At 41.4% G+C, this 24,447-nt stretch overlaps 1 protein-coding gene across 7 annotated transcripts; it reads left to right on the forward strand.

The window, feature by feature from the left end:
* l3mbtl1 (L3MBTL histone methyl-lysine binding protein 1) lies at positions 1-23,969 on the forward strand. 7 transcript variants are annotated; one of them, XM_028584001.1, is made up of 23 exons: positions 76-100; positions 1,483-1,669; positions 2,171-2,353; positions 5,022-5,206; positions 5,995-6,124; positions 7,239-7,401; positions 7,753-7,891; positions 8,061-8,109; positions 9,225-9,313; positions 9,821-9,925; positions 10,090-10,225; positions 11,694-11,785; positions 12,143-12,294; positions 19,908-19,984; positions 20,193-20,278; positions 20,832-20,942; positions 21,020-21,188; positions 21,963-22,065; positions 22,225-22,413; positions 22,621-22,670; positions 23,119-23,276; positions 23,356-23,418; positions 23,723-23,969. In XM_028584001.1, the coding sequence occupies exons 3-23, from the start codon at positions 2,188-2,190 to the stop codon at positions 23,855-23,857; spliced, it is 2,547 nt and encodes an 848-aa protein (XP_028439802.1). In that variant the 5' UTR covers positions 76-100; positions 1,483-1,669; positions 2,171-2,187; the 3' UTR covers positions 23,858-23,969. The 7 variants fall into 7 exon arrangements, with proteins under 7 accessions (XP_028439804.1, XP_028439802.1, XP_028439801.1 ...); XM_028584003.1 differs by lacking the exon at positions 1,483-1,669 and having other exon boundaries at positions 1-100; XM_028584000.1 differs by lacking the exon at positions 76-100 and having other exon boundaries at positions 1,317-1,669.
* Positions 23,970-24,447: the final 478 nt, after the last annotated feature.

The raw sequence follows: 24,447 nt of genomic DNA on the forward strand, positions 1-24,447 counted from the left end.
GCTCTGGAAGTCTGTAGGTCTTATAGCCTACGAGCGCTGACTGTACTGGGGGCCCACGCATGCGCAGTCGGAGCCCCGGAGCCGCAGGAGATCATAGCTGGTAAGCCAAATTTCAGTTGCGAATTGATCGGCAACCACGAATTTATTTCTCATTTATGATTTTACTTTTAATTGTGGCAGTGACGAGCATCTTTCACGTACACTTAAGGTTTAAATGTGCATATGTAAATGTGTTTTTTTGTTGAGGGGAAAGCGTTTTGGCATTGTGGGTATAATCAACCACAAAGCTTTCCATCTTAAAATATATAGGCTAAGCTTTATTTGATAATGCCACGCGTTTAATTCATCTATCGGGTTAAAGTTAAATACTTTTGGATAAAATAAGCAGTCGCGCCGATGTCCGAAATATCTAACGTGCTACGTTGTGGGGTGGAAATGTTGCTCATTCATTTGGGATGCAGCCGGAATGGGTGACAAGGTTCAGTTTTCACTAAATGGGATTTTCACAGGATCGGAGACAGCTTTTATACATTTTTTGCCTCATGTTTTCTTTTTGCCTCCGCCATTTTAACTGAAATGTATTTTTTGAGTGTGTGTGTATACTTAGGCTTTTTACGCACAAGCTTCAGTCACCATCATTGCCTTGATTTTTGGAGGTAATGGATGGTTGTTCAAAAGTCACAAGGGGTCATGGCTGTTGATGGAGAAAGGCTCTGCCTCTGTCGTCATTCTGTAAATGGCACTATTAAAAGTTACTTACTTATTCTTTTTCTTTTTTTTTAAGTTGGGGGAATTATCCCCAAGTATTTTTCTTGGTAGTTTTACATTTGATAAATCTTAATCCATTATGTTTCACAGCCATTTTAGGAAACAGTTGAAGGCAGCAGGAGGTATACATGGAGAGAAAAAAGCAGTGATGGGCAAAGCAGTTCTTTTCAGTGTACTGAATCACAAACTGTTCATTCATCCTGCTCAACTGAACTGAGAAATGAATGGATTGTTTTAGAAGGTGATTCACTTCGTTAACAAAAAAGATGTAATTAATTGAATGAATTGTTCGCCAACACTAATGCCAAGACAGTTTGTAACAAAAACTAATAGGGGTGTTTCTGGAGGGCTCCTAGGAAGCTTTGTGCTGGGGAGAGATGTATATGATGGGCTTATGGTGGTGTCATTTATACATATGTTTATAGTTAACTATTTTGTTATTTTTGTTGTATGGTCTTGAATATTGTCGTTTTTTCTTGATTTTTGTCTGGGTGGGTGGTTATGACAAAGGGGGGGGGGGGGATGGGATGTTCATGCAAATTGTATGTTTTGTGGGTTGTGTTAAAGTTAAATAAAAATTGTTAATTATAAAAAAAAATAATGATAGGGAGTTGTTGGCTCACCTACTAAAACTTGCATCAGATGAGGTGAGGCGGGGAAGGACATTAAGGTCTGCCCCAAAGAGTACTCTATCTGCCATGTGACATTAAGCAGATACTGCAAGAAATTACAAAACCTCAGAGAAAGAGGATCAACACAGCTGCCCTGTGTTGGCCATCACATCAGTCAAAAAGTCTTCAATGCGCAGCAAGAGGATGTCTTGACTGGTTAGTGGACTGAGGCAGCAGACTTGTATTTTGGACTCACTCCACGTGAGGTACTAATCATCTGACAGGTACAGGTTAGTGAGTTAGACCGTAGTAGGAATTAATTAATAGTGTATGCATTGTTGTAGTACTCGATATCTGTCTTGGTCTTAAGACCGCTCTCAAGACCACTTTTTAAAGGTCTCGGAATCGACCACATTTTAACTTTTACTCTTGTCTTGGTCTCGCATGAATAGGATTCTGGATTTTATTTCAAGACCACAACTTCAGGGATATCCCAAAGTTGCCTGTGCATTGTCTAATTGTATGTGTTAACATCATCACTATGATTGGCTGTAAAACTTCCTGCTTCAAATGCAACCAATAGCTTGACTCATTTCTAATTAGAAATGTGTTACTGTTAACCCTCCACCCCTCCACCACCTACACTTTGGTCTTGATGAGATGTCTCGGTTTAGGTGGTCTTGATTACAACACTGAGTGTATGTGTTTACAGCAGCCGGTAATTGTGTAATTCTTTGCACCAGAGAGCATTGCTTTGTACTGTTCCTCACAGGCTACTCTTTGCTCTCCAGCGCTCCGGAGTAACGTTATGAGTGCCAAAGTGAACATGGAGGCTCCACCCAAAGAACCCGATCGCACACCTTTGGACCCGTCCTCATCGTCCCCCAGCGAGACCGTCCTTGTCTGTGGGAGTGATGGTGTGGCCAAAAAGGCTCGGCCCCAACCCCACACCACTACGACTTTCCTGCTACCCGGTGAGCACAGATCTGAGGGTGGAAGTGTGGTGGTGCCATGGGTTTTCAGTGACCATCCTTTAACTCTGGGATGCAAGTACAAGCTACTGTGTCAAAAAGTACCCTGTTAAAGACCCTGATCTCCTTTAATTGAGGATCACATTCACAAGAGAGCATAAGGATCAGAGTGCCTTGGTAGCTGAACTTTAACTGTATGTCTCAATATTTACATTTATGATTTATTGATGTGAAAATGCATCTAAAAGGAGATGCTTGGACCGGATTGTTCTCTTGGCTCTGAGTCAGTATTCAAATATAACATAAGGTATAACAAATTCAGGTATAAATATAATGATAACCATGTTTCTGCACTGAAACAAACACAAAGGCTATTTGCCTGATTAACATGGCTATAAAGTGTTACTGGAAACTTGAACTTAAAGAGGAACTTACAAATCAAAGTGTGCTAACAGGTCTTACTGCAAATGTGAAAAATGTTGTATAAAGCCCTTTGTGGCTCCAGAGGGAGCTGCGCCCTCAAGTGATGGCAATTGAGTCATCGTTGGTTGGGGCTGAAGTCTCCAAGTTTAAAAAGAAGTGAGCTTACCAGACCTCTGCTCCTCATCTCTGTTTGGGATTAGTGGCTCAAGGCTACTTTAGCCGCTACTAGTTTAACACACTGGAATCTCTGAACGAACTGTCGGCAGTCTAGTTGCATAGTGGGTAATGTAGGTAGAGATGTTCCAATACCGATACCAGTATCGGTATCACTTCCATATTCATACCAGATACCAGTATCGGTATCGGCTCCGATACTGCCTAAAACGCTGGTATCGGTATGGGGAAGTACTGGAATTTATACACCGATCCGACCCTGGAATGTTTCGGTTTCGGCAAAAGGTTCATAGCTTGGATTAGGCTCATATACACTCACCCCACAGCGTCAGTGCTTACGAACGGCATCATCTCCCTCCCATTTGAACTGGAAAGAGGCACGAGGCAGGGAGACCCTCTCTCTCCTCTACTTTTTGCAGTTGCACTTGAACCGCTAGCGGTTGCTATACGTAGAGAACCTGCATTTCCAGGCATACAAATCGGTGACAAATGTCATAAATTGATGATGTATGCAGACGATATCCTTTTGTTTGTCACAGATCCCGAACATTCTCTTGCATCACTATTTAAAATTATTGACAAGTTCTCATCCATTTTGGGTTATAAAGTCAACTGGACAAAATCTGAGGCTCTTCCTCTCACACCATACTGTCCCAAATCCCTCTTCCGGTCAGGCACTTTTACCTGGCCTAAGAAAGGCATTAAATATCTCGGTTTAACATTCCCCCCATATTGACGGATCTGATTAAAACAAATTTTGAACCCCTACTGGACAAACTGCGAGCTGATATAGAGCGGTGGTCTCCATTGTATCTCTCTATGTGGGGCAAGGCAAACATCATTAAAATGATTTGTGCTCTGAAATTCAACTACTTGCTACAGGCACTCGCAGTCCGAATTCCTTCGCGTTATTTCAAACAATTTGATCAACTTTGTAATAAATGTTTTCATAAACATTTTCAGTTAAGACACCTCCTGGTGCAGGTCTTCGGCTCCCCTTCATTAGTCCCACCGAGCGGTGACATGTTAGAGAAGGTCCTAACAATTTTTGGGCGCGGCCATGAAGCCTGTGCTTACTACGCTATGTTCCTTACGGCCTTGGACTCTAATATATTATCCCTTAAAATGACATGGGAAACTGACCTAAAGGTGTCATTCACAGATGCAAAAAGATGGGAAAAAAATGTCAAGGGAACTGCGAACGCGACTTATCCAATTCAAAATACTGAATAGAATCTATTGGACACCATCCAGGCTGCATAAGGTTGGTTTGGTTGATAACTCGGAATGCTGGAGGTGTCGGGACAAAAATAGTACCCTAGTACACATGCTCTGGAGTTGCCCAAAAATTCAGGCATTTTGGTCTTCCCTACAAACAATTGTAGAGAAAATTGTCGACCAGAATATCCCGTTCACCTCTAGTCTGTTTATTTTGGGGGACCCCTCTGCATTAAGTGACCTGACCCCTCCACTCTCTAACTGGACCCAGACTGTCTTCATGTTAGGCCGGAAACTTCTGGTCAAAGAATGGAAAGCCCCCTCTTCACCAGCACTGGATTTGAGTCAGCTGGCTGCCCTTGAACAATTGTCCTATAGGTTGCTTGACAAAGTGCAGGTGTACAACTTGAAATGGGGGAAGTATCATTCGTACACTTTGGACATTTAATAATTTTCCAAAATGTATTTATAGTTTAGTTTTTGTCTATGGTCGTGCTATGTCTTCCTTTCATTTTATTTTGTTGTATGTGTACTGCTGCATGTTTCTGATGGATATGTGTGTGTTTACATTTTCTGAAAAACAAATAAACTGTTAATCATAAAAAAAGACAATATCCCTGATACGGCTGTATCAATTTTGATCCTAGTGTCCATTGTGACTCTGACTATGTTACACGAGTGCAATGCTAAATCTGTAGAGGACTCTTTTAAATGTTTGTATGTAGTGTAGCTGAAGAAACCCGGGTCTCTAGTAACGCAAGCTAATATGTCAACATGGTACAACTCAGTTTTTTGTATCATAAGGTAAATGAAAAAGAGAGAGAGTTCATGCATTTGAATGCGTCTCTCTTTTCAGCTCCTGCTGTCGGCCATCAGAACCTGGAGGTGACTCCTGTTGCCATCGGAGACCCAGGTAAAGGAGGCAGGACCAATGAGACGGGTCCACCCACCCTGACAGCACAGGTGGGCGGGGCTTGTAGCATCGTCCACGTTCTGGAGTGGAAGGAGGGGATGGCCATCCTGCCCAGCAGCAACCTCAAGGTGAAGTGACGTTTCTGGCTTAAACATTTGTCGTAAAAATTAAACTATATTTGTGTTCCTCCTAGTGTAGCAGCCCAGCAAGCTACAGTTCCCTCACAGCATCGTCTTTAGAGAGGATTTTAAGTTGTTTTTCACTTGATTGTTTTCTCCTTAAAGCGCTTTATAGATTGTCCTGGTGGCTCACTTGGTAATGTCTCAATAATCTTATTCCCACAGCAGTTAGAATAACTCACATCATTGGAAACCCTCGTTCACAACATCTACTGCAACAAGATGACACTAAACGAGGTGCACATCAGTCAAATGTCAGGAAACACGCAAATATTTATGAAAAACATATTACATTGATTAGTGCTGATATGATTAGGGGATTAACCAAAAATGAATCTGTGATAATCTGATTTCTGCATTAAGTCATCATGTAAAAATACTGAATATTAATGTCAAATGTGTAGATTTGTTACTTTTTTCTGTTTCATATTTTGGTAAATTTAACTTTTTTATTTGTAGACTGTTGGTGAGTGGAAATCTACATCATGGTATAAAGGAGTCCACCATAACAAGCTAAACTACTAGATAAACATAATGTGATGCATGTATTCTCACATTAAAAAGAGGGTGTGCTAGCATGTGAACAGGTTAGGGACATAGAAACACAACAGGCAACATTACATATTTCAAAATTGTCTGATACATTGTTTTGAGGGGAAAAAATGGTTGAATAGACAAAACATCATTCATCACACATTAAGACAAATTTTAACAGATGGAGTGACGGTGTGTTGTAGTTCTGTGTGAGTGACGTGGGAACGCTGAGCACACTGATCACCCCAGGGACCACCAGCAGCACCACTGCACCAGCAGTCGGGACTTCTGGGAGATCCGCTGACGCAGAAATTGCTCTAGCAGACAAGCCAGGTAGAGTCATGGTTACATAAGGCTGTAGTAACGTCAGGGACTGAACACAAAATACTGCAGTTTAATGCCAATTTTAATGCCTTATACAAAATTAAATACCTTGAAGCACCTTGGTTTTTACTACTACTAATAATAATACTGTATATTATAGCCCTTGTTTGATGGATAAAGCTTTTGTATGATAGGAATAAAAGATCTGATTTCCTGGTGTATTGCCTGGTGTCATGGTAGTTAAAGGGGACATATCATGAAAAACTCCCTTTTTCAGTGTTTGTGTATACATTTGTGTATCTGGAGTACCTACCAACCCACAAACTGAACTGTGAAATCAGTTTTTGGTGGGCTGCCTTAAAGCTTTAGTGCGTAACTTTTTCATATTAATGAACGTCCGTTACAGTCACAGAAGGCTTGTATCATGTGGACGCGCCGACAGTGTTGTTGTCATTACTTAGAATTCTTCAGGGGGACGGCAGAAACTACGCACTACAGCTTTAATCAGAAAACATGTAATTCAACAAGCCATTCCGATTTGGCTCCCCTTCCTATGTCACAAGCAGGCTCATTAGAATATACCAACCCCCATTTGATTATCTCCTCTCATGGCTTGAGAACTACTGCACCATATATTTCTTGCAAGCCAATCGGAGCAGACTGGACTTTTTGGGAGGTGGGCTTAAAGAGACAGTCTCTAAAACAGAGCTTTTCAGACAGAGGGTGAATACAGGTATATTAAGATATACAGTATGAGAAAAAATAAAGTATTTTTTTTAACATTAAAGCATGTAAACATGCTCTAGTACAAACCCAAAATACAAGTATGAACCTGAAAATGAGCATGATATGTCTCCTTTAAGGATTGTTACTTTCTATATGTGGCTGCACTGTTATTTGCAGTATTTCAATGATCACTTGAGCAATAATTACATCAGTTGCAGCAGAGCTCCGCTTGACAAATGAAGAGAGTGCAGCTGCAAAAAATATCAACCAGGCATCACTCACATGTTTGAAAAAAATCCAGTTGAAAAATAGTGAGGCATAGTAGAACAGCAGAGTCTTTACCTGTATCATCAGTAGTCACCTGTAGCCTTCTAATAACTAGTCTCTTGTACGTCAGATGTGTCGGCCCCTGTCGGCTCTGTGAGAAGTGCAGCTGTGGAGCCAGAGAGGTTGGTGCCGGTCAAACCTGAAGTCCTGGTTGGACTGGGACAACTGATCCATGATCCCAGAGCTCAGCGGACCTACACAGAGGAGTTACGCCGAGAGGCCATCACTGACAAGTATGCTACTTCTCCTTTATGCTCACACATGCATCTCTATATACATGTGTGAACACAATTATGCACACAATCGTTAACACTCTTAAATCAATCATTTATTTATGCTCACTCACATATCCTGGCACTCATACTGTTCATAAGGCTGTTCTTTGGGGTTAATGAAACACAGAAATCACTTACTGAAGATTGAGACAAATAGGTGCAAGGAAACTGTAAAGTGCAACAAAATCCTGCAGTGGAGAGTACAAAGTTGAAATAAATCCCATGATAATAGAAAATATGGAAATAGACTACAGTCTGGTGATGTGTTTCTACCTGAGGAACACTGTACCTGTCCTCTCTGCACCTCAGGAGGAGTGTCGGGGTAGAGAAGGTGCCAGCAGGCGGGAGGGTCTCCTCCCTTAACCCCGATCACCTGAAGCCCATGAGGAAGAGGAAGAGGAAGGAATACCTGAGTCCCTCTGATGAAGACTCTGACATCGAAGGCACGGTGGGACAGCATCGTTATTTCCCTTTAACATTCCAGGGATAGCCAGATGTTCTCATATCTGTTAAGTTCAGTCAGACGAGCATGAATATAGCATATCATTACTGAAAATATTTTCCGTGACTGTATTGGCTTTCTACTCGCGTGTGATATCTGTTACATGTTTTTTTAGGATGAGAAAATTGATGATTCTAAAGCAGACTGCAGACACATCAGAGGAGGTTCGATGAATCTTTCTTTTTTTTTTCTTTTTTTTTACATTTGTCTGTTTTATCATCTTTCATCCCTTTTTGCACTTTTTTGCTCATTTGTTTGCAGTATTTGTTTTTCCTCCCGCCCTCCTTTCCCTTACACACAGATGTAATGTCAAGTCATAATTACATATCCCTGACAACATAATGCAATTCCATACGACACCACAAATTATGAAGTTGAATCGGTATCTCTCTGACACTATCAAACTGTTGTGGGTTGGATTATTATTATAGGGCTGCTGCATTGAATTGTGTTTTAGTGTCAGCCCCTGTATGTCTTTAATACCTTTTTATTTTGTCCTTCTTGACCTTTAAGCACTTTTATTTCTTGTCTTCATTTTTTTCCGTTAATGGGAAGGAATGGAAGTGCATGGCATGAAAACTTCACTTTATGAGGTTTTTTAACATTAATATGCATTCCCCCAGCCTGCCTATGGTCCCCCAGTGGCTTGAAATGGTGATAGGTGTAAACCGAGCCCTGGGTATCCTGCTCTGCCTTTGAGAAAATGAAAACTCAGATGGGCCGATCTGGAATCTCCTCCTTATGAGGTCATAAGGAGCAAGGTTACCTCCCCTTTCTCTGCTTTGCCCGCTCAGAGAATTTGTCCCACCCATGAGAAAGAGAGAGACATCATGGTTTGCAAACAAGCAAAGTGGCAGTTGGTCAAGGCCACACCCCCACCCTCCACCTTGCCCCCCCACCTCTCTCCTCCTCAATAGCTACAGACACAGAAATGGCACATACTAAGTAAAGCTCATTGTGGGACTGGCTCATAGTGGCTGTAATTCTGCACCAAGGCTGAATTTCGGGAAAGAGACTTCAGATACAGTATTAGGGGTCCACTAAGGCCTATATAAAAGCATCCAAGAAGCAGGATGTCATAGGACCTTTAAGATGAACATTTTAACTCAGAACTTTTATTTTAATTTTTACAGATCTTCAAACATTAGCTGCTTAGGGAGTCTGTTTCCCTTCTCCTTCATGACTTATTTTTGGGATTCTGTTCATTAAATGAATTTCCTTTCCCGGTTTCCTTGCATACATGAATTAACTAATTACTTCACTTATATTTTTGATGAAGCTGGAGACAGTAAGACAGAGCTGTGGACGTGGACTCAATATCTGGAGGAAACCAAAGCTGTTGCTGCGCCCAACAAGCTTTTCCAAGAGGTATGTTTGAGTTTAATAGTTAGACTGTAGTTTTCAGGATCAGCTACTGCTATGTTCACACAGGTTCACCCAGCATACCCATGATTTTTTACTACTCTTTTTTTATTACCACTGCAGCTCTGCCTATAGCACAGGGCCAAATCTATCACACTGAGTGAAAAAATAATGCAGCATTGTTAAGCAAGGAAATTTGAAATGTTAATTTAACTGTTAGAAAGAGATGTATACAGCTGAAGACCATACATTAATATTCTTATTCTGTTATGGAGTGTGGGGTTCAGGGAGTTTCATTTTAAAGTCTTTTACAATCTAAACATTTTTACAACACAAGCTTTGTCTTAAAGAGACTTTCTGTTCAAGGAGAGTAGTATGAGAATGATAAAAACTCTACTCTTATCTATCATTTTCCTGATTAAATTTCCCTCCATCCTTTATTTTCACATCATTTTATTTCAATCTCTGCGGTCTGTACTGAAATATTATCTTTTTATTATCCCATGTGTCCAGACCCAGAGAGTGCCAACAGTGAAGAACGGTTTTAAGCAGGGGATGAAGCTGGAAGGCATAGACCCGCAGCATCCGTCCATGTACTTCGTTCTCACTGTGGCCGAGGTAAGCCAGACGACCATAAACACGTTCGATGGATCTAAATGGCCAGGCGGATTATTAAAAAAACATCATTCACTCACAGGCTGCTTTGCATGCAGTACAAGTTCAGCCCGGTGTCGCCTTCTCCAGCCTGCTTTCTTTCTCTAATATACGATGTCATCATTTAGGTCTGTGGATACCGGCTGCGGCTTCATTTTGACGGCTACTCTGACTGCCATGACTTCTGGGTGAATGCCAACTCTCCTGACATCCACCCTACAGGCTGGTGTGAGAGCACAGGACACAAACTGCACACTCCCAAAGGTCAGAGGTCACAACACTCTGGACATATTGTAAAGAGCAAGTAGAATCTAAAGAGAATAAGACAGCACGGACAAATAAACCTGTCCTTCATTTACGTTTAACCTAGTCTCACTTTGCCAGACCCTCCAAAGCGCGCTGGAAGAGGGTCTGGCTACTCCACATAGCATTCAGGGATGGGAGGAAAACGTGCTCTGGTTTAATGGCATTTCCTTAAACCAATCACAATCGCCTTGGGCAATGAAAAGCAGTGGTGCCGCTGCAAAATTGGCTCAGAAGGAACTAGTTTTGGTGGAACATGTACGTTTAAAAGTTGTTTTAGTCGTGCAACAGAAAACTCAGATTGGACAGATAGTCTAGCTAGCTGTCTGGATTTACCCTGCAGAGATCTGAGGAGCAGTTAACCATAGTCCTCATAAATTGACAGGAGTTTAAAATGCCAACACAAAGGAAGTCCAGACAACAGATATCCGGCCTAAATGAGTGAAATCCGGCATTTTTTCCGGCAGCAACAGAGCAATCCCAGAAGTGAAACGTCAAGGATATAGACTGTGTTTAACCTAACCTTTCACAGGATAAATCTTCAGATGTTTTGGGAAATACACTCACTTTCACTTACTCTGTCCAAAGGTAACAAAATCCACCTACCAGCACCTCTAAAAGTCATTAATGAACTATTTCTTGGCAGCATTCGGGCGTCTCGGCTGGTTGCCTGGCAACCTCACGTTGTCAACTAATTAATCTGCACACATTTTAAAAATGTTGTTAAATTGCCTTGACGATGACATTCCAAGAAGTTGATGATTGATTTTATGTATTAAACAAACAAGATATAAAGTGTTAATGCTGGTAGGTGGAATTTGTTACATTTTAGAGTCAGCTGTTTCCCCCCTGTCTCCAGTCTTTATACTAAGCTATGCTAACCATCTGCTGGCTGTAGCTTCATATTAAAACTTACAAATATAAGAATAGTATTAATCCTTTTGTTAGGCTCTCGTTTTGACCCAGAACTCAGAGACAGGCACACGGACACAGAGGAGATAACACGTAAACTAAAGCACTATGTAGCAACAAACACAGCGCTAGAAAGCTGGGATACTAGGAACGGACTCTCTAGTAGAAGGTACTAAGCCCGGGTAGATAACTGCTAGGTGATTAGTGGAGATGTGCTGCAGCTGAGCTGGAAACAGAGCAGGAGAGAGTGGCCACGCCTCTTGACCTAGATTCTACAGGACACGCCTCGCGCCACAGCAGGTGGGAACAAACACACAGACAACAAACACAGGGGAAAAGGGAAGAGGATAACGGGCAGGACAGGGAAACAGACACTGACCCATAACACCTTTCACCTCTCTGCAAGAAAGCAAATAAGCTTACGGTATTTCCCAAAATGTCGAACTATGGGATTTTTTTTTTTCTTTTACAAAGTACGAGTCATATCAACCTTTTCTCTGTATCTCTGCTCCTGCAGGCTGTAAAGAGGAAGAGTTTACCTGGACCAACTACCTGAAAATGACTAAAGCACAAGTGGCGTCTAAAGAACTCTTTGCCAGTCCTGGGAGGGTAACTGCCACTATATAATATACGGTAGTTGTATTATCTACAAGGATGAATGGATGAGGTGTATGATTTAGGGTTGGGAAAACTTCTATGGGAAGCAGTTATAATAAGACTGATTTCTTTTAAGCAATTTGCACCTTCTGTCTCTTTCAGAAAACACTTTCACTTTAAGTAGAAAGCGATAATTGAAGACCTAAAGTGCCAAAGTCAGGCCCGATGTCCTGTTTATATTTAATATTTGTTTAATATTAATATTTACAATTCATTTCTATTTTTTATTAACATTTATCAGCTGGTCCGCAGCCCTGTCTGTCTCTGTTTCCTTATGAGCACTTTCTAATATTTCTGCTTTCTGTTAAGATCGATGTGAAGTGCAGTTTCGAGATAGGAATGAAGCTGGAGGCCGTCGACCGTATGAACCCCTCCCTCATCTGTGTAGCAACCGTCACTGATGTTGTGGACGACCGCTTCCTGGTTCATTTTGACAACTGGGATGACACATACGACTACTGGTAAGCCTAAAAAACATTGGGGATGTAATGGGCTTTAGGAAATGACTGAAGAATATGCTGTAAACATATTCTAAGTAAATCTTTACTGTCATTCACGGAAAGAACCAAGCAGGGCCCGCCTTATTGCACAATTCAAATTTCCGTCAAAAATTGCCATTTTCAGCGTGTAGCTCGCAGGTTGTTGTTGTTTCTCTTAGCGAAGGGATTTTAAGAAGGGTAACACAGAGATGGCAGAAGGGGAGGGGCAAAGACCGGATGCCAGGCTTTATCCTGGAAATGTACTTCCGTTGCACCAGACTAGTCCGGACCAAATTACAGCAGGGGTTGTAGCCGATTCTGTGGTCTGTCCTGGGACCAGTGGTCTCTGGCAGGGACCAGTGGTCACAACCACTAGGGGCGCTAGAGACACTGGTCGCGACCAGCTCCTCAGTGGTCTGCCCTGTGGTCCCTGTGGTCTGTGAAGCTGCTTTAGTATTGTCAAACCCTTCCTGTCGTTTTGGCAGCACTGTTAGCTGGATAAATGTCAAAGATCACAATCTTTTGTCTATAAAATACACTATATCAGATATATTATGATTATTATTGTTATTATTATTGATAATGGAGATCCGTGTGGTCAGGACCAGCTGGTCTCTGGCACGGACCAGTGGTCACAACCACTAGGGGCGCTAGAGACACTGGTTGCGACCAGTGGCACAGTGGTCATTACCAGCATCTTACTGGCACAAAGGGCACTAAAATTACTGGTCCTGACCACCTCCTCTGTGATCTGTGCTGTTCTTTGGACCAGTTGAGTGATCTGTGGAGTGTTTATTTTTAATACAACTTTTCACGTTTCTCAAAGTGTGAGCAGAGTCGCCTAATGTGAGAAGCCATAATAGTTTGTCTATCCAATGCTATTGATCACTATTATTAATAAAAATCATAATAACAATGATTAAATTATTATTATTAGTCGTAGTTGTATGAGTAGTACTATCGACTATGCAGGTCCGTGTCTTCCATTGAGAATTGAAGATTAATTTGTAATTGGTTTTTCGATCATGCCATGGCTACATGGCCACTGCCTGTAAACTAATGAAATGAAGTAAACTGTTGGTGATTCATTTCCTGGCCAATAAGAAGCCATTTCCAATTTTGATGCCAGGTGTGATCATATTGATCATATGCCGTATGCTCATTTTTTTTTTTTTTTTTACAAGTATTTTGATTGCTTTAGAGAAGATAAAGTGCAACATTACAATGTCAATAACAAGACCTCTTTCAATTAACCCCATCCCACCCACAACAAACCCTTGAGGAAAGGAAAGCTAAAGAAACAAAAAATAATAAAAACACCTTTCTTCTATTACTCATGATAGCAAATAGTGTAATCAGTGTGCTTCACAAATCTTAGCAGTTATTAAGAGGGACGTGTAGTAAGTCTTTCAAAGTAAGCCAGTAAAGGATCTCAGTTTTTGTAAAATGTTCTGGTTAATCCTCTAAGAAAGTATTTGATTTTTTCTATTTTTAGAAACATCATAATATCAGAAAGCCATGTGGAGGCGTGGTGGTGTAGATGTTTTTGTAGTATTCTCCGTCGTGCTATTAAGGTGACAAAAGCAACAACACTTTCCTTCCCATTGGACCTTACAATATCACCCCCTTTTACCCAAACACGGCCATTGGAGGGCTAGGTTGTAGATCTAAATCAAAGGCTTCATTTAAGACCTCAAATATTGAAGCCCAGAACTCTCTCAACCTGGAACAGGACCAAACACGTGAAGTAAATCTGCTCTGTCCATTCTACATCTTTCACAGATGTCAGAGTATATTTTGGCCAGTTTAACCTTACTGTAGTGCATACGGTGAAGAACTTTAAACTGAATCAAATTCAAATGTGCACAAGAAGAGGTCGCATTCACCCAACTTAGAGCTTGGTCCCATATAGCATCTGATATATTTTTCCCTAACTCTTCTTCCCATTTTGCTTTGATAGGATCCATGGATATACTGTAAAGTGAGATTTGAGACTCATGACTTCACAGAGCAACTTAGAGAAATATGCAAAGAGTATTCCTCTTCCACAAAGCTGAGCCAGATGTTTGATGCCCATGATGTTAAGGCAGAGTTTCAGAGAGTTAAGACAAATAAGAGCATGGGGCCTGATTCTATTACAGGAAGATTGCTAAAGCACTGTTCAGAACAGCTTTGTGATGTGTTCTGTAAAATATTTAGGATATCTCTGGAGCAGTGAAGGGTCCCAAAGTTATGGAAGGAGTCCAATGTTGTTCCGGTGGCTAAAAGCGGAACCCCTAAGGTGCTAAATGACTTAGACCAGTGGCATTGACTTCACTGGTCATGAAGTCATTTGAAAGGCTGGTCAAAATGGAACTGATAACTACAGTGGGGGAAATAAGTATTTGACCCCTTGCTGATTTTGCAGGTTTGCCCACTTACAAAGAATGCAAAAATCTACAATTTTAATCATATGTACATTCTAACAGTGAAAGACAGAATCCCAAAGAAAATTCCAGAAAATCACATCATATGAATTTATTAAAATTGATAACCATCTGATGAGGAAAAACAAGTATTTGACCCCCTGGACAAACACCATGTTAATATTTTGTAGAAAAGCCATTATTGGCCAGCACAGATGTCAAACGGTTTTTATAGTTGGTGACAAGGTTTGTGCACATTTCGGCAGGGATGTTGGCCCCTCCTCACTGCAGACAGCCTCCAAATCATTCAGGTTCGAGGTTGTCGCCTGGCAACTCAATTTTAAGCTCCCTCCAAAGATTTTCAAGGATTCAGGTCTGGAGACTGGCTAGGCCACTCCAGAACCTTGATGTGCTTCTTCTTCAGCCACTCTTTTGTTGCTTTGGCGGTGTGCTTATGAAACACCCATCCTCGACCCATCTTCAGCTCGCTCACTGAGGGAAGGAGATGTCGGTCCAGAATTCCACGATACATGGCCCCGTCCATCCTCCCCTCAATCACGATGGAGTTGTCCCGTCCCCTTGGCTGAAAAGCACCCCCCAAAGCATGATGTTGCCACCACCATGCTTGACGGTGGGGATGGTGTTCTTTGGGTTGTACTCGGTGTTCTTTGCCCTCCAAACACGACGAGTTGAGTTGAGGCCAAAAAGTTCTATTTTGGTCTCATCTGACCACATCACCTTCTTCCAGGCCTCTTCTGAGTCGTCCAGGTGGTGAATGGCGAACTTCATGCGGGCCTGTACATGTTTCTTCTTGAGCAGGGGGACCTTGCGTGCGCTGCAGGATTTCAATCCATGACGGCGTAGTGTGTTACCAACCGTTTCTTTTGTAACTGTGGTCCCAGCTGCCTTCAGTTGATTCATCAGTTCCCCCCTTGTGGTTTTGGGATGATTCCTCACCGTTCGCATGATCAGGGACACCCCACGAGGCAAGATCTTGTGTGGAGGCCCAGACCGAGGAGATTGGCGGTGGTGTGGTGCTTCTTCCATTTCCTGATAACTGCACCGACAGTTGATCTTTTTCTCCAAGTTGCTTTCCGATTCTCTTGTAGCCCATCCCAGCCTTGTGCAGATCAACAATCTTGTCCCTGATGTCCGTAGAAAGCTCTTTGGTCTTGCCCATGGTAGTGATGTTGGATGCTGGTTGTTTGGGTGTTCACAGGTGTCTTTTATACAGGTAACGAGGTGAGGCAGGTATATTTGATGTAGATAATTGGTTCGGATTGGGGCTGTGTCTTAAAGAAAGACTAACTGGCTTGTAGGAGCCAGAATACTTGCTGTTTGTCCAGGGGGTCAAATACTTGTTTTTCCTCATCAGATGGTTATCAATTTTAATAAATTCATATGATGTGATTTTCTGGAATTTTCTTTGGGATTCTGTCTTTCACTGTTAGAATGTACATATGATTAAAATTGTAGATTTTTGCATTCTTTGTAAGTGGGCAAACCTGCAAAATCAGCAAGGGGTCAAATACTTATTTCCCTGTATGGTGGAGGAGGCTTTAGACCCCATGCAGTTTGCATATAGAGCAGGAATGGGGGTAGAAGATGCCTAACTTTCTGTATAAGCACCTGGAAGGTCCTGGCACTCATGCCAGACTTTTATTTATGGATTTTTCATCAGCTTATAATACTATTCAACCACATATTTTAGCTTGGAAACTGCATACCTATTTTAATTTTGATGTAAATTTTGTCGGCTGGATTGCAGATTTTTTAACATGTAGATCTCAGAGGGTTAGGGTTAATGGCTTTCAGAACAGCGCTCCTCTTCCACTGGCTCTCCTCAGGGCTGTGTCCTGTCCCCGTTGCTGTACATTCTTTACACCAATGACTGTAGAAGCCAGTATGAGAACAGGCACATTCTGAAGTTTGCTGATGATACGGTCATCATTAGCCTGCTCCGTAAAGATGAATCTGAGCATGGGCCAGTTGTGGATGAGTTTGTCCAATGGTGTGATGAGGCCTTTCTCCAATTAAACTCCACAAAAACCAAGGATATGGTCATTGATTTTAGGAAAGTATTCCTCCCACCATCTAAGACTTTCATTAAGGGAACTGAAATTGAGTTTGTTGAACAGTACAAGTATCTGGGAACTGTTATTGATAAAAACCTGAAGTTTGATGTGAATAGTGATGCAGTCTGTAAGAAGGGACAGCAACGTTTGTACTTCCTTAGAAGTTAAACACTTAATGTAGATAGGAAAATGATGTCCTTATTTTATAAATCTTTTATTGAATCAGTTCTTATGTTTGCCATGATTGCTTGGTACGGTAACCTTAATATCAGAGACAAAAACCACCTAAGCCGTATTGTAAAGGTGGCTGGTAAGGTGTTTTCACAGTCCCCCTTGATGGTTATCTTTGACCAGCAAGTTCTTCGCAAGGCCCGGTCTATATCTATAAACCACCCCCTTCACTCTTTGTAGTAGTAGTTGTAGAGTTTGTAATACTCCCATCAGGTCGCAGATTTAGAGTACCTAGGTTTAAGACCAGTAGGGGTAAAAACTCCTTTGTCCCATGTGCAATAACTCAGCTTAATTTGCACATGTAATGTAGTACTTGTTTTGTTTTTAGAGATTGTTCCAGTGGTGATAAATTCTGTTGTGTGTATTACACAGGAAATCTTTTTTGTACTCATGTCTTGTATTGTTGCCTCTATTTGTATGTGGCTTGAATGTGTTTCTTTTTATCTTTCACTTCTAACTGCATATCAAGTTTCCCATTTGGGATAATAAAGTGACTTAACTGAACTGAACTGAACATAATTGAAGTATATGTTAGAGATTTGGCCTCTAAAGGTTAGAGGGGTCTGCAGTATATTCTCCAGGTCAGAGTGCTCAGGCAATTGAAAAAATTATGAGATGTGTGTTTAAATGAAATGACGAACCTGAAGATATCTGAAAAAACTGGATTTAGTGATGTTGAATTTACTGACCAAGTCAGTGAAACTGAGAAAGATGTTATTTAGGAAAAAATCTTTACATGTTGAAAGGCCCATACTGTCCCACTGTCCATGATTATTTCGCCGTATGCTCATTCTAAAACCACAAAGGGGGGAAAATATGGTCTAGGATTAACTTTGCTTGGATTCCTTGGATTCCCAGGCCCATTCCAATGATCTGTGTAAGTAATCTTTGACTTTTATTGTTTTTATTGTTATTCGTCGAGATATGCTTACGTGATCAGACTCTTTTTAGATTTGAGCCATCTTCTGTGTCTTTGACTATAGCCTAACTGAAATGTTATTGAATATAAGCCCCAAATGAAGAAGAAGAAGAAGAAGAAGAAGCTTATAAAGCCACAAGAGGCCCTATCAGGACCCATTGGCCAATCAGAAAATAGCATCTCTTTTTATATTTATATATGCCCAGAAAAGTTCTATATAATTCCAACCCATTATTTTATGTTTATAATCTGTCCTCATCCTTGTTTATTTTTTCCTATGTTGTCATGAACTTAAATGTTTTCTATTATGCAGTCCACAATTGACATCCTGGCGAGATTTGAGGGTTTTCCAGATTTTATCCAGAAAAAATCCTTTGAACGATCAGGTGATCAGGTGCTCGATCAATCAAGATGATTCGACTCTTACTTTTGTTACTGTACTGTAGGCTACTTAAGTTGAATTTTTAATTGAACTTTTATATTTTTGTATTTCATTTGATGTTGCTTTGTCAGTCAACTCTACATTTTTTCCTCCACTACATGTATTTGACTTTAGTTTCTAGATCAAGATTTGATACAAAGGGTAATGTGACAAGCTTTTAAAATGCAACACATTGGTAAAGTTTAAACCAGTCAGGAAGACATGGACCTGCATAGTTGATAGTACTACTCATACAACTACGACGAATCATAATAATTTAATCATTGTTATTATGATTCTTATTAATAATAGTGATCAATAGCATTGGATAGACAAACAATTATGGCTTCTCACATTAGGCGACTCTGCTCACACTTTGAGAAACGTGAAAAGTTGTATTTTAAAATAAACACTCCACAGATCACTCAACTGGCCCAAAGAACAGAACAGATCACAGAGAAGGTGGTCAGGACCAGTAATTTTAGTGCCCTTTGTGCCAGTAAGATGCTGGTAATGACCACTGTGCCACTGGTCGCAACCAGTGTCTCTAGCGCCCCTAGTGGTTGTGACCACTGGTCCCTGCCAGAGACCACTGGGCCGTGCCAGAGACTAGCTGGTCCTGACCACACGGATCCATTATCAATAATAATAACAACAATAATAATCATAATATATCTGATAAAGTGAATTTTATTGAAAAAAAGATTATGATCGCTGACATTTATCCAGCTAACAGTGCTGCCAAAACGACAGGAAGGGTTTGACAATACTAAAGCAGCTTCACAGACCACAGGGACCACAGGGAAGACCACTGAGGAGCTGGTCGCGACCAGTGTCTCTAGCGCCCCTAGTGGTTCTGACCACTGGTCCCTGCCAGAGACCACTGGTCCCAGGACAGACCACAGAATCGGCTACAACCCCCTCTCCCAAATTAACCGAACTACAGGTTTAGTAAGGCTGCATTCATCTAAACGTGGCCATTAAGGGGAAGAACAACTCGACACCCATGGCATATATCACCATAAAGAGTTGTTATGGCTAAAATAGAAACAGTAACATTCATTATGGAGTTGTGCTTTTGCTCACCTGATGAATATTCAATATAAGATATATAATGCTCTACTTCATTCACTAATTGCTAACTCTGTTGGTCTTATACAGTTTTTTCTCATATAGCATACAGGATTTTATTCACTGTGTTGACAACAGCTGCTGCTGCTGGGTTAATAATGGCGCTGCAACTGAACCAGTTAGGGTGTCATGAACCCAAAACAATGAACTAAAAGGATAGAGAGAGTTTAGTAGAGCTGTACAGTTGGGTGATAATTCTCTCTGGGTTTGTTGTCATGAGTTAGGCCTTTCACGTTACATTTAGTGATTTGAATCAGTGTTAGTATAAATCTTTAAATAGGCGTCAGAAAAATCTACAGTTAAAGCTGTTTCAGCATCAAAGTGACAAGCTTAAAAAAACCCGCCAGTTATTGACCTTTTCTTTCAATGAAACTATCAGACGGCTGGACAATGTTGTTTTTCAAAATATGCAGGTGTGATTCCAGCAGTCCGTACATTCACCCTATTGGCTGGTGCCAGGAGAGGGACCTCCCCCTAACACCACCCCAAGGTGACCAGTGTGTTCCCTGTTAATCATTAATTGAATCATGTTTGTAGTCATAACATGGGTCATTACCTATACCATTACTCAATGGATTTTTGATCATGAACTTTAACATAATCACAAAGATTAGCACAAATAAGAAGAAGATATAGGGGATGAATTGTTATGTTTGTATTTACTGATTTTTTTTTTTTTTTTTTTTTTGCTGCACCAGATTACCCAGACCAGGGGCAGTTCTCCTGGTCTAAGTACCTGGAGGAGACTGGTTCCAAGGCGGTGGCCGCTGATGCCTTTAAAGTGGTGAGAACAAAGAATGAATGTATGATTTTTGATCCAATTCACAGTATGATATGAAATGATTACACCTAACTGTAATGTGGATCTGTGGTATGGGCTGGCAGGAAACAGCAGCAACAGAGAAGGCAAAGCCAGACTAAAAAGACTAAAAATGTCAAAGTAATTAAAAATTATGAGAAGCATGGTTCGTTACAGTCCTAGTCAAATCAGTTACAGAATATCGTGAGTCTCGTTACGGCTGACAGATCTTTAACAGTGCTGCAGTCAGTACATTAGGCACCGTTTAGGTATTTATATAACAGATTCTAATGCGAGTCCGGTTAAGGACTTTTTGTTTCATGTCATTTTTCTTTCACTCTCCCCTCATTTCCTGTCATCTCTCGACTGTAAAATATCTCATAAAAGGCATACAATGCCCAAGTTAAATAGGATAGTAGACATTATGTTTGGTGCAAGTAAAGCCAATGCTTTGTGGAAAGTATATATGACATGTTTGGTTGTTTAGCGGAACGTACAAGTTAATGTGTTTTCCCATCATCCTCTGCTCTGTCTCCAGCGTGCGGCACACAGCTTCCAGCCTCAGATGAAACTGGAGGCTGTGGACAAGAGAAGTCCTGGTCTGATCAGAGTGGCTACAGTGGAGGAAGTCGAGACTCATCGCATTAAGGTATTACTCTGCGTGTGTGTTGTCAGTCAGTGTGTGTGTGCATTTACAGTATTTTTTCATTTCTATTCCTCCTTCAGGTCCATTATGACGGCTGGAGTCATGTCTACGATGAGTGGATGGACTCAGATCACCCCGACATCCACCCAGCAGGCTGGTGTGAGGCCACCAATCACCCGCTCAAAGTTCCCCCACGGGAGACCAAAACACTGCAGCCCCATGGTAGCAACCAGCACTTCAGTCAAAACTGGAAGTAGATTTTCTTCAAAATTCAAATCACTTATTCTTGATAACTAGCATTAAATCTGCTCTGACGTAGCTCAGTTTAGCCCCTGCATGTAAATTAAAATTAAACTAGCAAATGGAAAAGTAAAAGGGGCAACCAATTGTAAATGTTAATTAAAATGAGAACCCTTTTAATATTGTATATATTTTTAACTATTAAAAAAAGAAGAAAAATCCTCTTTTAAGTAAGTATTTATACACCTGTATCATTGTTTGCACTATGAATTCACCAATTGGTTTTCCCCTTTAAATTATATTTGCATTGATAAATTCTACCATTTACTCTGTTGCTTATTTATTAAATCACCTATGTTGTTATTTATAATAATCTTTTTTGGGTGTTTCTTTGAACTTCTTTCCATATATTATGCTGATATATACATGTATTATTATCATTATGTGCTGCTGTAAATAGGCCTTTTTCACGGAAGACATTTTGACCAGTCACATTAAGAAAAAAGCACAGGTGTAACTAAAAAGGTAACAATGGCTGAATTCCATTTAGCTGCTTCAGTTTCAGGGTCCTGGTATTGTGCATTCTGGCTCACTGTCTTGACTTACATGGGACAAACAGAGCCATTATTAATGTTATTGGTTAACACCTGTGCTTTTCCTGCTGTGACGTGTTAAATGTCTACTGTGAAAAAGGCCTCTTGGTGTTACACTACCTGTTAGCTGAAGGCATAATCTTCCATACTGCAACATTGGTTTAATCTGTGTGTATTTTATTGTATTTAGGTGTGAGGGAACCTCCTGCTATAGGCCAGTCCACCTACCCCTCCTCTGTTCCCTGTAAACCCATCAGCCACCCCAGAGCCAACAAGTACAGCTTCCACAACAGGTCAGCTGAACTCTCTATCCTCAGGTCATTTAATGGAGGGGTTTTCACTAAGCTAACTATTCAAAATACACATCAAACCTGACATCAGTTTTAAGCAGAAGAAAACAGTTTTGAAATAATGTAATAAGTCTCCTTAAAAAGGCTCTATCTTTGAAACAGGAAGTGTCCAACTCCTGGTTGTGATGGTTCAGGCCACGTGACCGGTCGTTTTACTGCCCATCACTGCATATCCGGCTGCCCATTGGCTGAGCGTAACCAGGGCAGGCTGAAGGCTGAGCTGTCAGACTCAGAGTGCAAGAGGACCCTCTTCTTTGGCCAGAGGACCAAGAAGACCCATTACCGTGGCAGGTGTGTGTGTGTGTGTGTGTGTGTGTGTGTGTGTGTGTGTGTGTGTGTGTGTGTGTGTGTGTGTGTGTGTGTGTGTGTGTGTGTGTGTGTGTGTGTGTGTGTGTGTGTGTGTGTGTGTGTGTGTGTGTGTGTGTGTGTGTGTGTGTGTGTGTGTGTGTGTGTGTGTGTGTGCTTTTGTCCCACATCAATCTCATTCTCTGTTATCAGGATTGGCCGTCCTCCCAAATACAGGAAGAACCAGCAGAGGGACTACCAGGGTGAGTTTTCTAAATGCACTACACATATCCTACTTTGATGAGAGGATTTTACTCTGCAGCTTCAGGGGTGTCCGCCTGTCAAACCTGTAGCCTTACCCTGCTTTAAGGAGCTTAAATGGATTTCAGTGGAAATCTTTCACCTGCAGGTGTGAATGTTGTTTCAGGCTCATATCTGTCCCAAGATGCAACACAGTCTGCTGCTCTGCAGTCAACTCATGTTAGGCATGGAATAGGTGGCTCTGTTCCTTGAGTTTCCCACTGAAGCCAGACCATCTAAATGGGATAAAGCCATCAACTATTTACACCTGTTCTTTTTCTGCTACGATGTGTCAAAATGTATGCCGTGAAAAATACCTGTTGGCAGTTTCAATCTGAAATACTTGTCCAAGTGATCATAAATCAACAGCTGAATCCAAGCATGTTTTTGTGCGTGGGTGTTTGTCCTCAGACATGTCCTCAGAGGGTGTGTATCCGTCACTGTTCATGTCGGCTCTGAGCAGTCAGTCAGACAGGACTCTGTCTCTGTGCTGGGAGCAGCACTGTAAGCTGCTGCCCGGCGTTCAGGGCATTCACGCCAGCCAGGTGGCGGCATGGAGTGTTGAAGAGGTGAGCAAACTTCAGAACTTACCTATAGATTTATTTATTTTGGTTTGGTTATTTGAAATCTGACATGTTTGTGCCACAGGTTTTCATGTTTGTCCAGAATCTAATCGGCTGTGAAGACCAGGCTCGTCTCTTCAAAGAAGAGGTGAGACCTCCAAGTGTATGTGAATAAAATATTAGGTCACGTTTGCGTTACACGTATTCAAGTGTAGACAGTCCTTTGCAGTATTTAAAGCCATGCTACACTTCAGACATGAAAACAGTGTAAACAACAGCCTGTTAAGTGTCTTTCAGTTTAAAGTATTCCTGTCCGCCTCTTCGCTGTCACTGTCCAATAAAAGCAAAAAACACACAAAAAAAGGAGACCCCTGGCAAACAAAACAATCCTTTTCCTGACCTGTCAGCACCACGTCCAGTTGCATCACCATTGTTGTGTCTGCATCTCCCAGATGATTGACGGGGAGGCCTTCCTGCTGCTGACCCAGACCGACATTGTGAAGATAATGAGCATCAAGCTAGGCCCCGCCCTGAAGATCTCCAACGCCATTCTCATGTTCAAGAGCACAGACGAAGTACTCAAGTGATCCTGCCCTCACCTGACCCGGGCCGTCAGGCTGCCAATCATCATGTGCCAAATTCATTCTGTTGCAGGGAAAAGTCCCTGACCCCTTTTTCATGTGTTTGGTGTCCTGTACCCATCAGAGAGAGGGAGGGGGGGGTGGGGGTTATATCCGATCAGGGTTAGGGGGGAAATAAAATAGAGATTGGAAGAAGGGAAATAAGAAAATGCAGATATTTTTAAAGAGTAATGTCATAAAGATGATGGTCAAATTGGTGTGGGGGGTGGATAGAAGGAGGGTGATGAAGGTGAGCTGCAACACCAGAAGTTTTTAGTTTGGTGGTTTTCACATCATCTGATCTGCAGATCTAACAGCTCTGCCAGTCTATGGTATGTTTAGCTAGTACGTATATTTCCAACCACCTGTTTTTAATGCTGAGTTTTAATTTGTGCATTAAAAGCCTGAGTGGAAATAGTAAAACAAAGATCACATTTTGCAAAAAGGTTTCTGCACTCAGCTGTGGTCTGTAAGGTTCTGTATCAATACAGAGAAGGAGCGCTGAAGGCTGATGGAAACAGATTTTTTTTTAATCTGTTGTTACCTTCTGGTTCTTC

The sequence above is a fragment of the Perca flavescens genome, chromosome 7 (genome assembly GCF_004354835.1).
Source record: "Perca flavescens isolate YP-PL-M2 chromosome 7, PFLA_1.0, whole genome shotgun sequence".
In the NCBI taxonomy this organism is placed as follows: domain Eukaryota; kingdom Metazoa; phylum Chordata; class Actinopteri; order Perciformes; family Percidae; genus Perca; species Perca flavescens.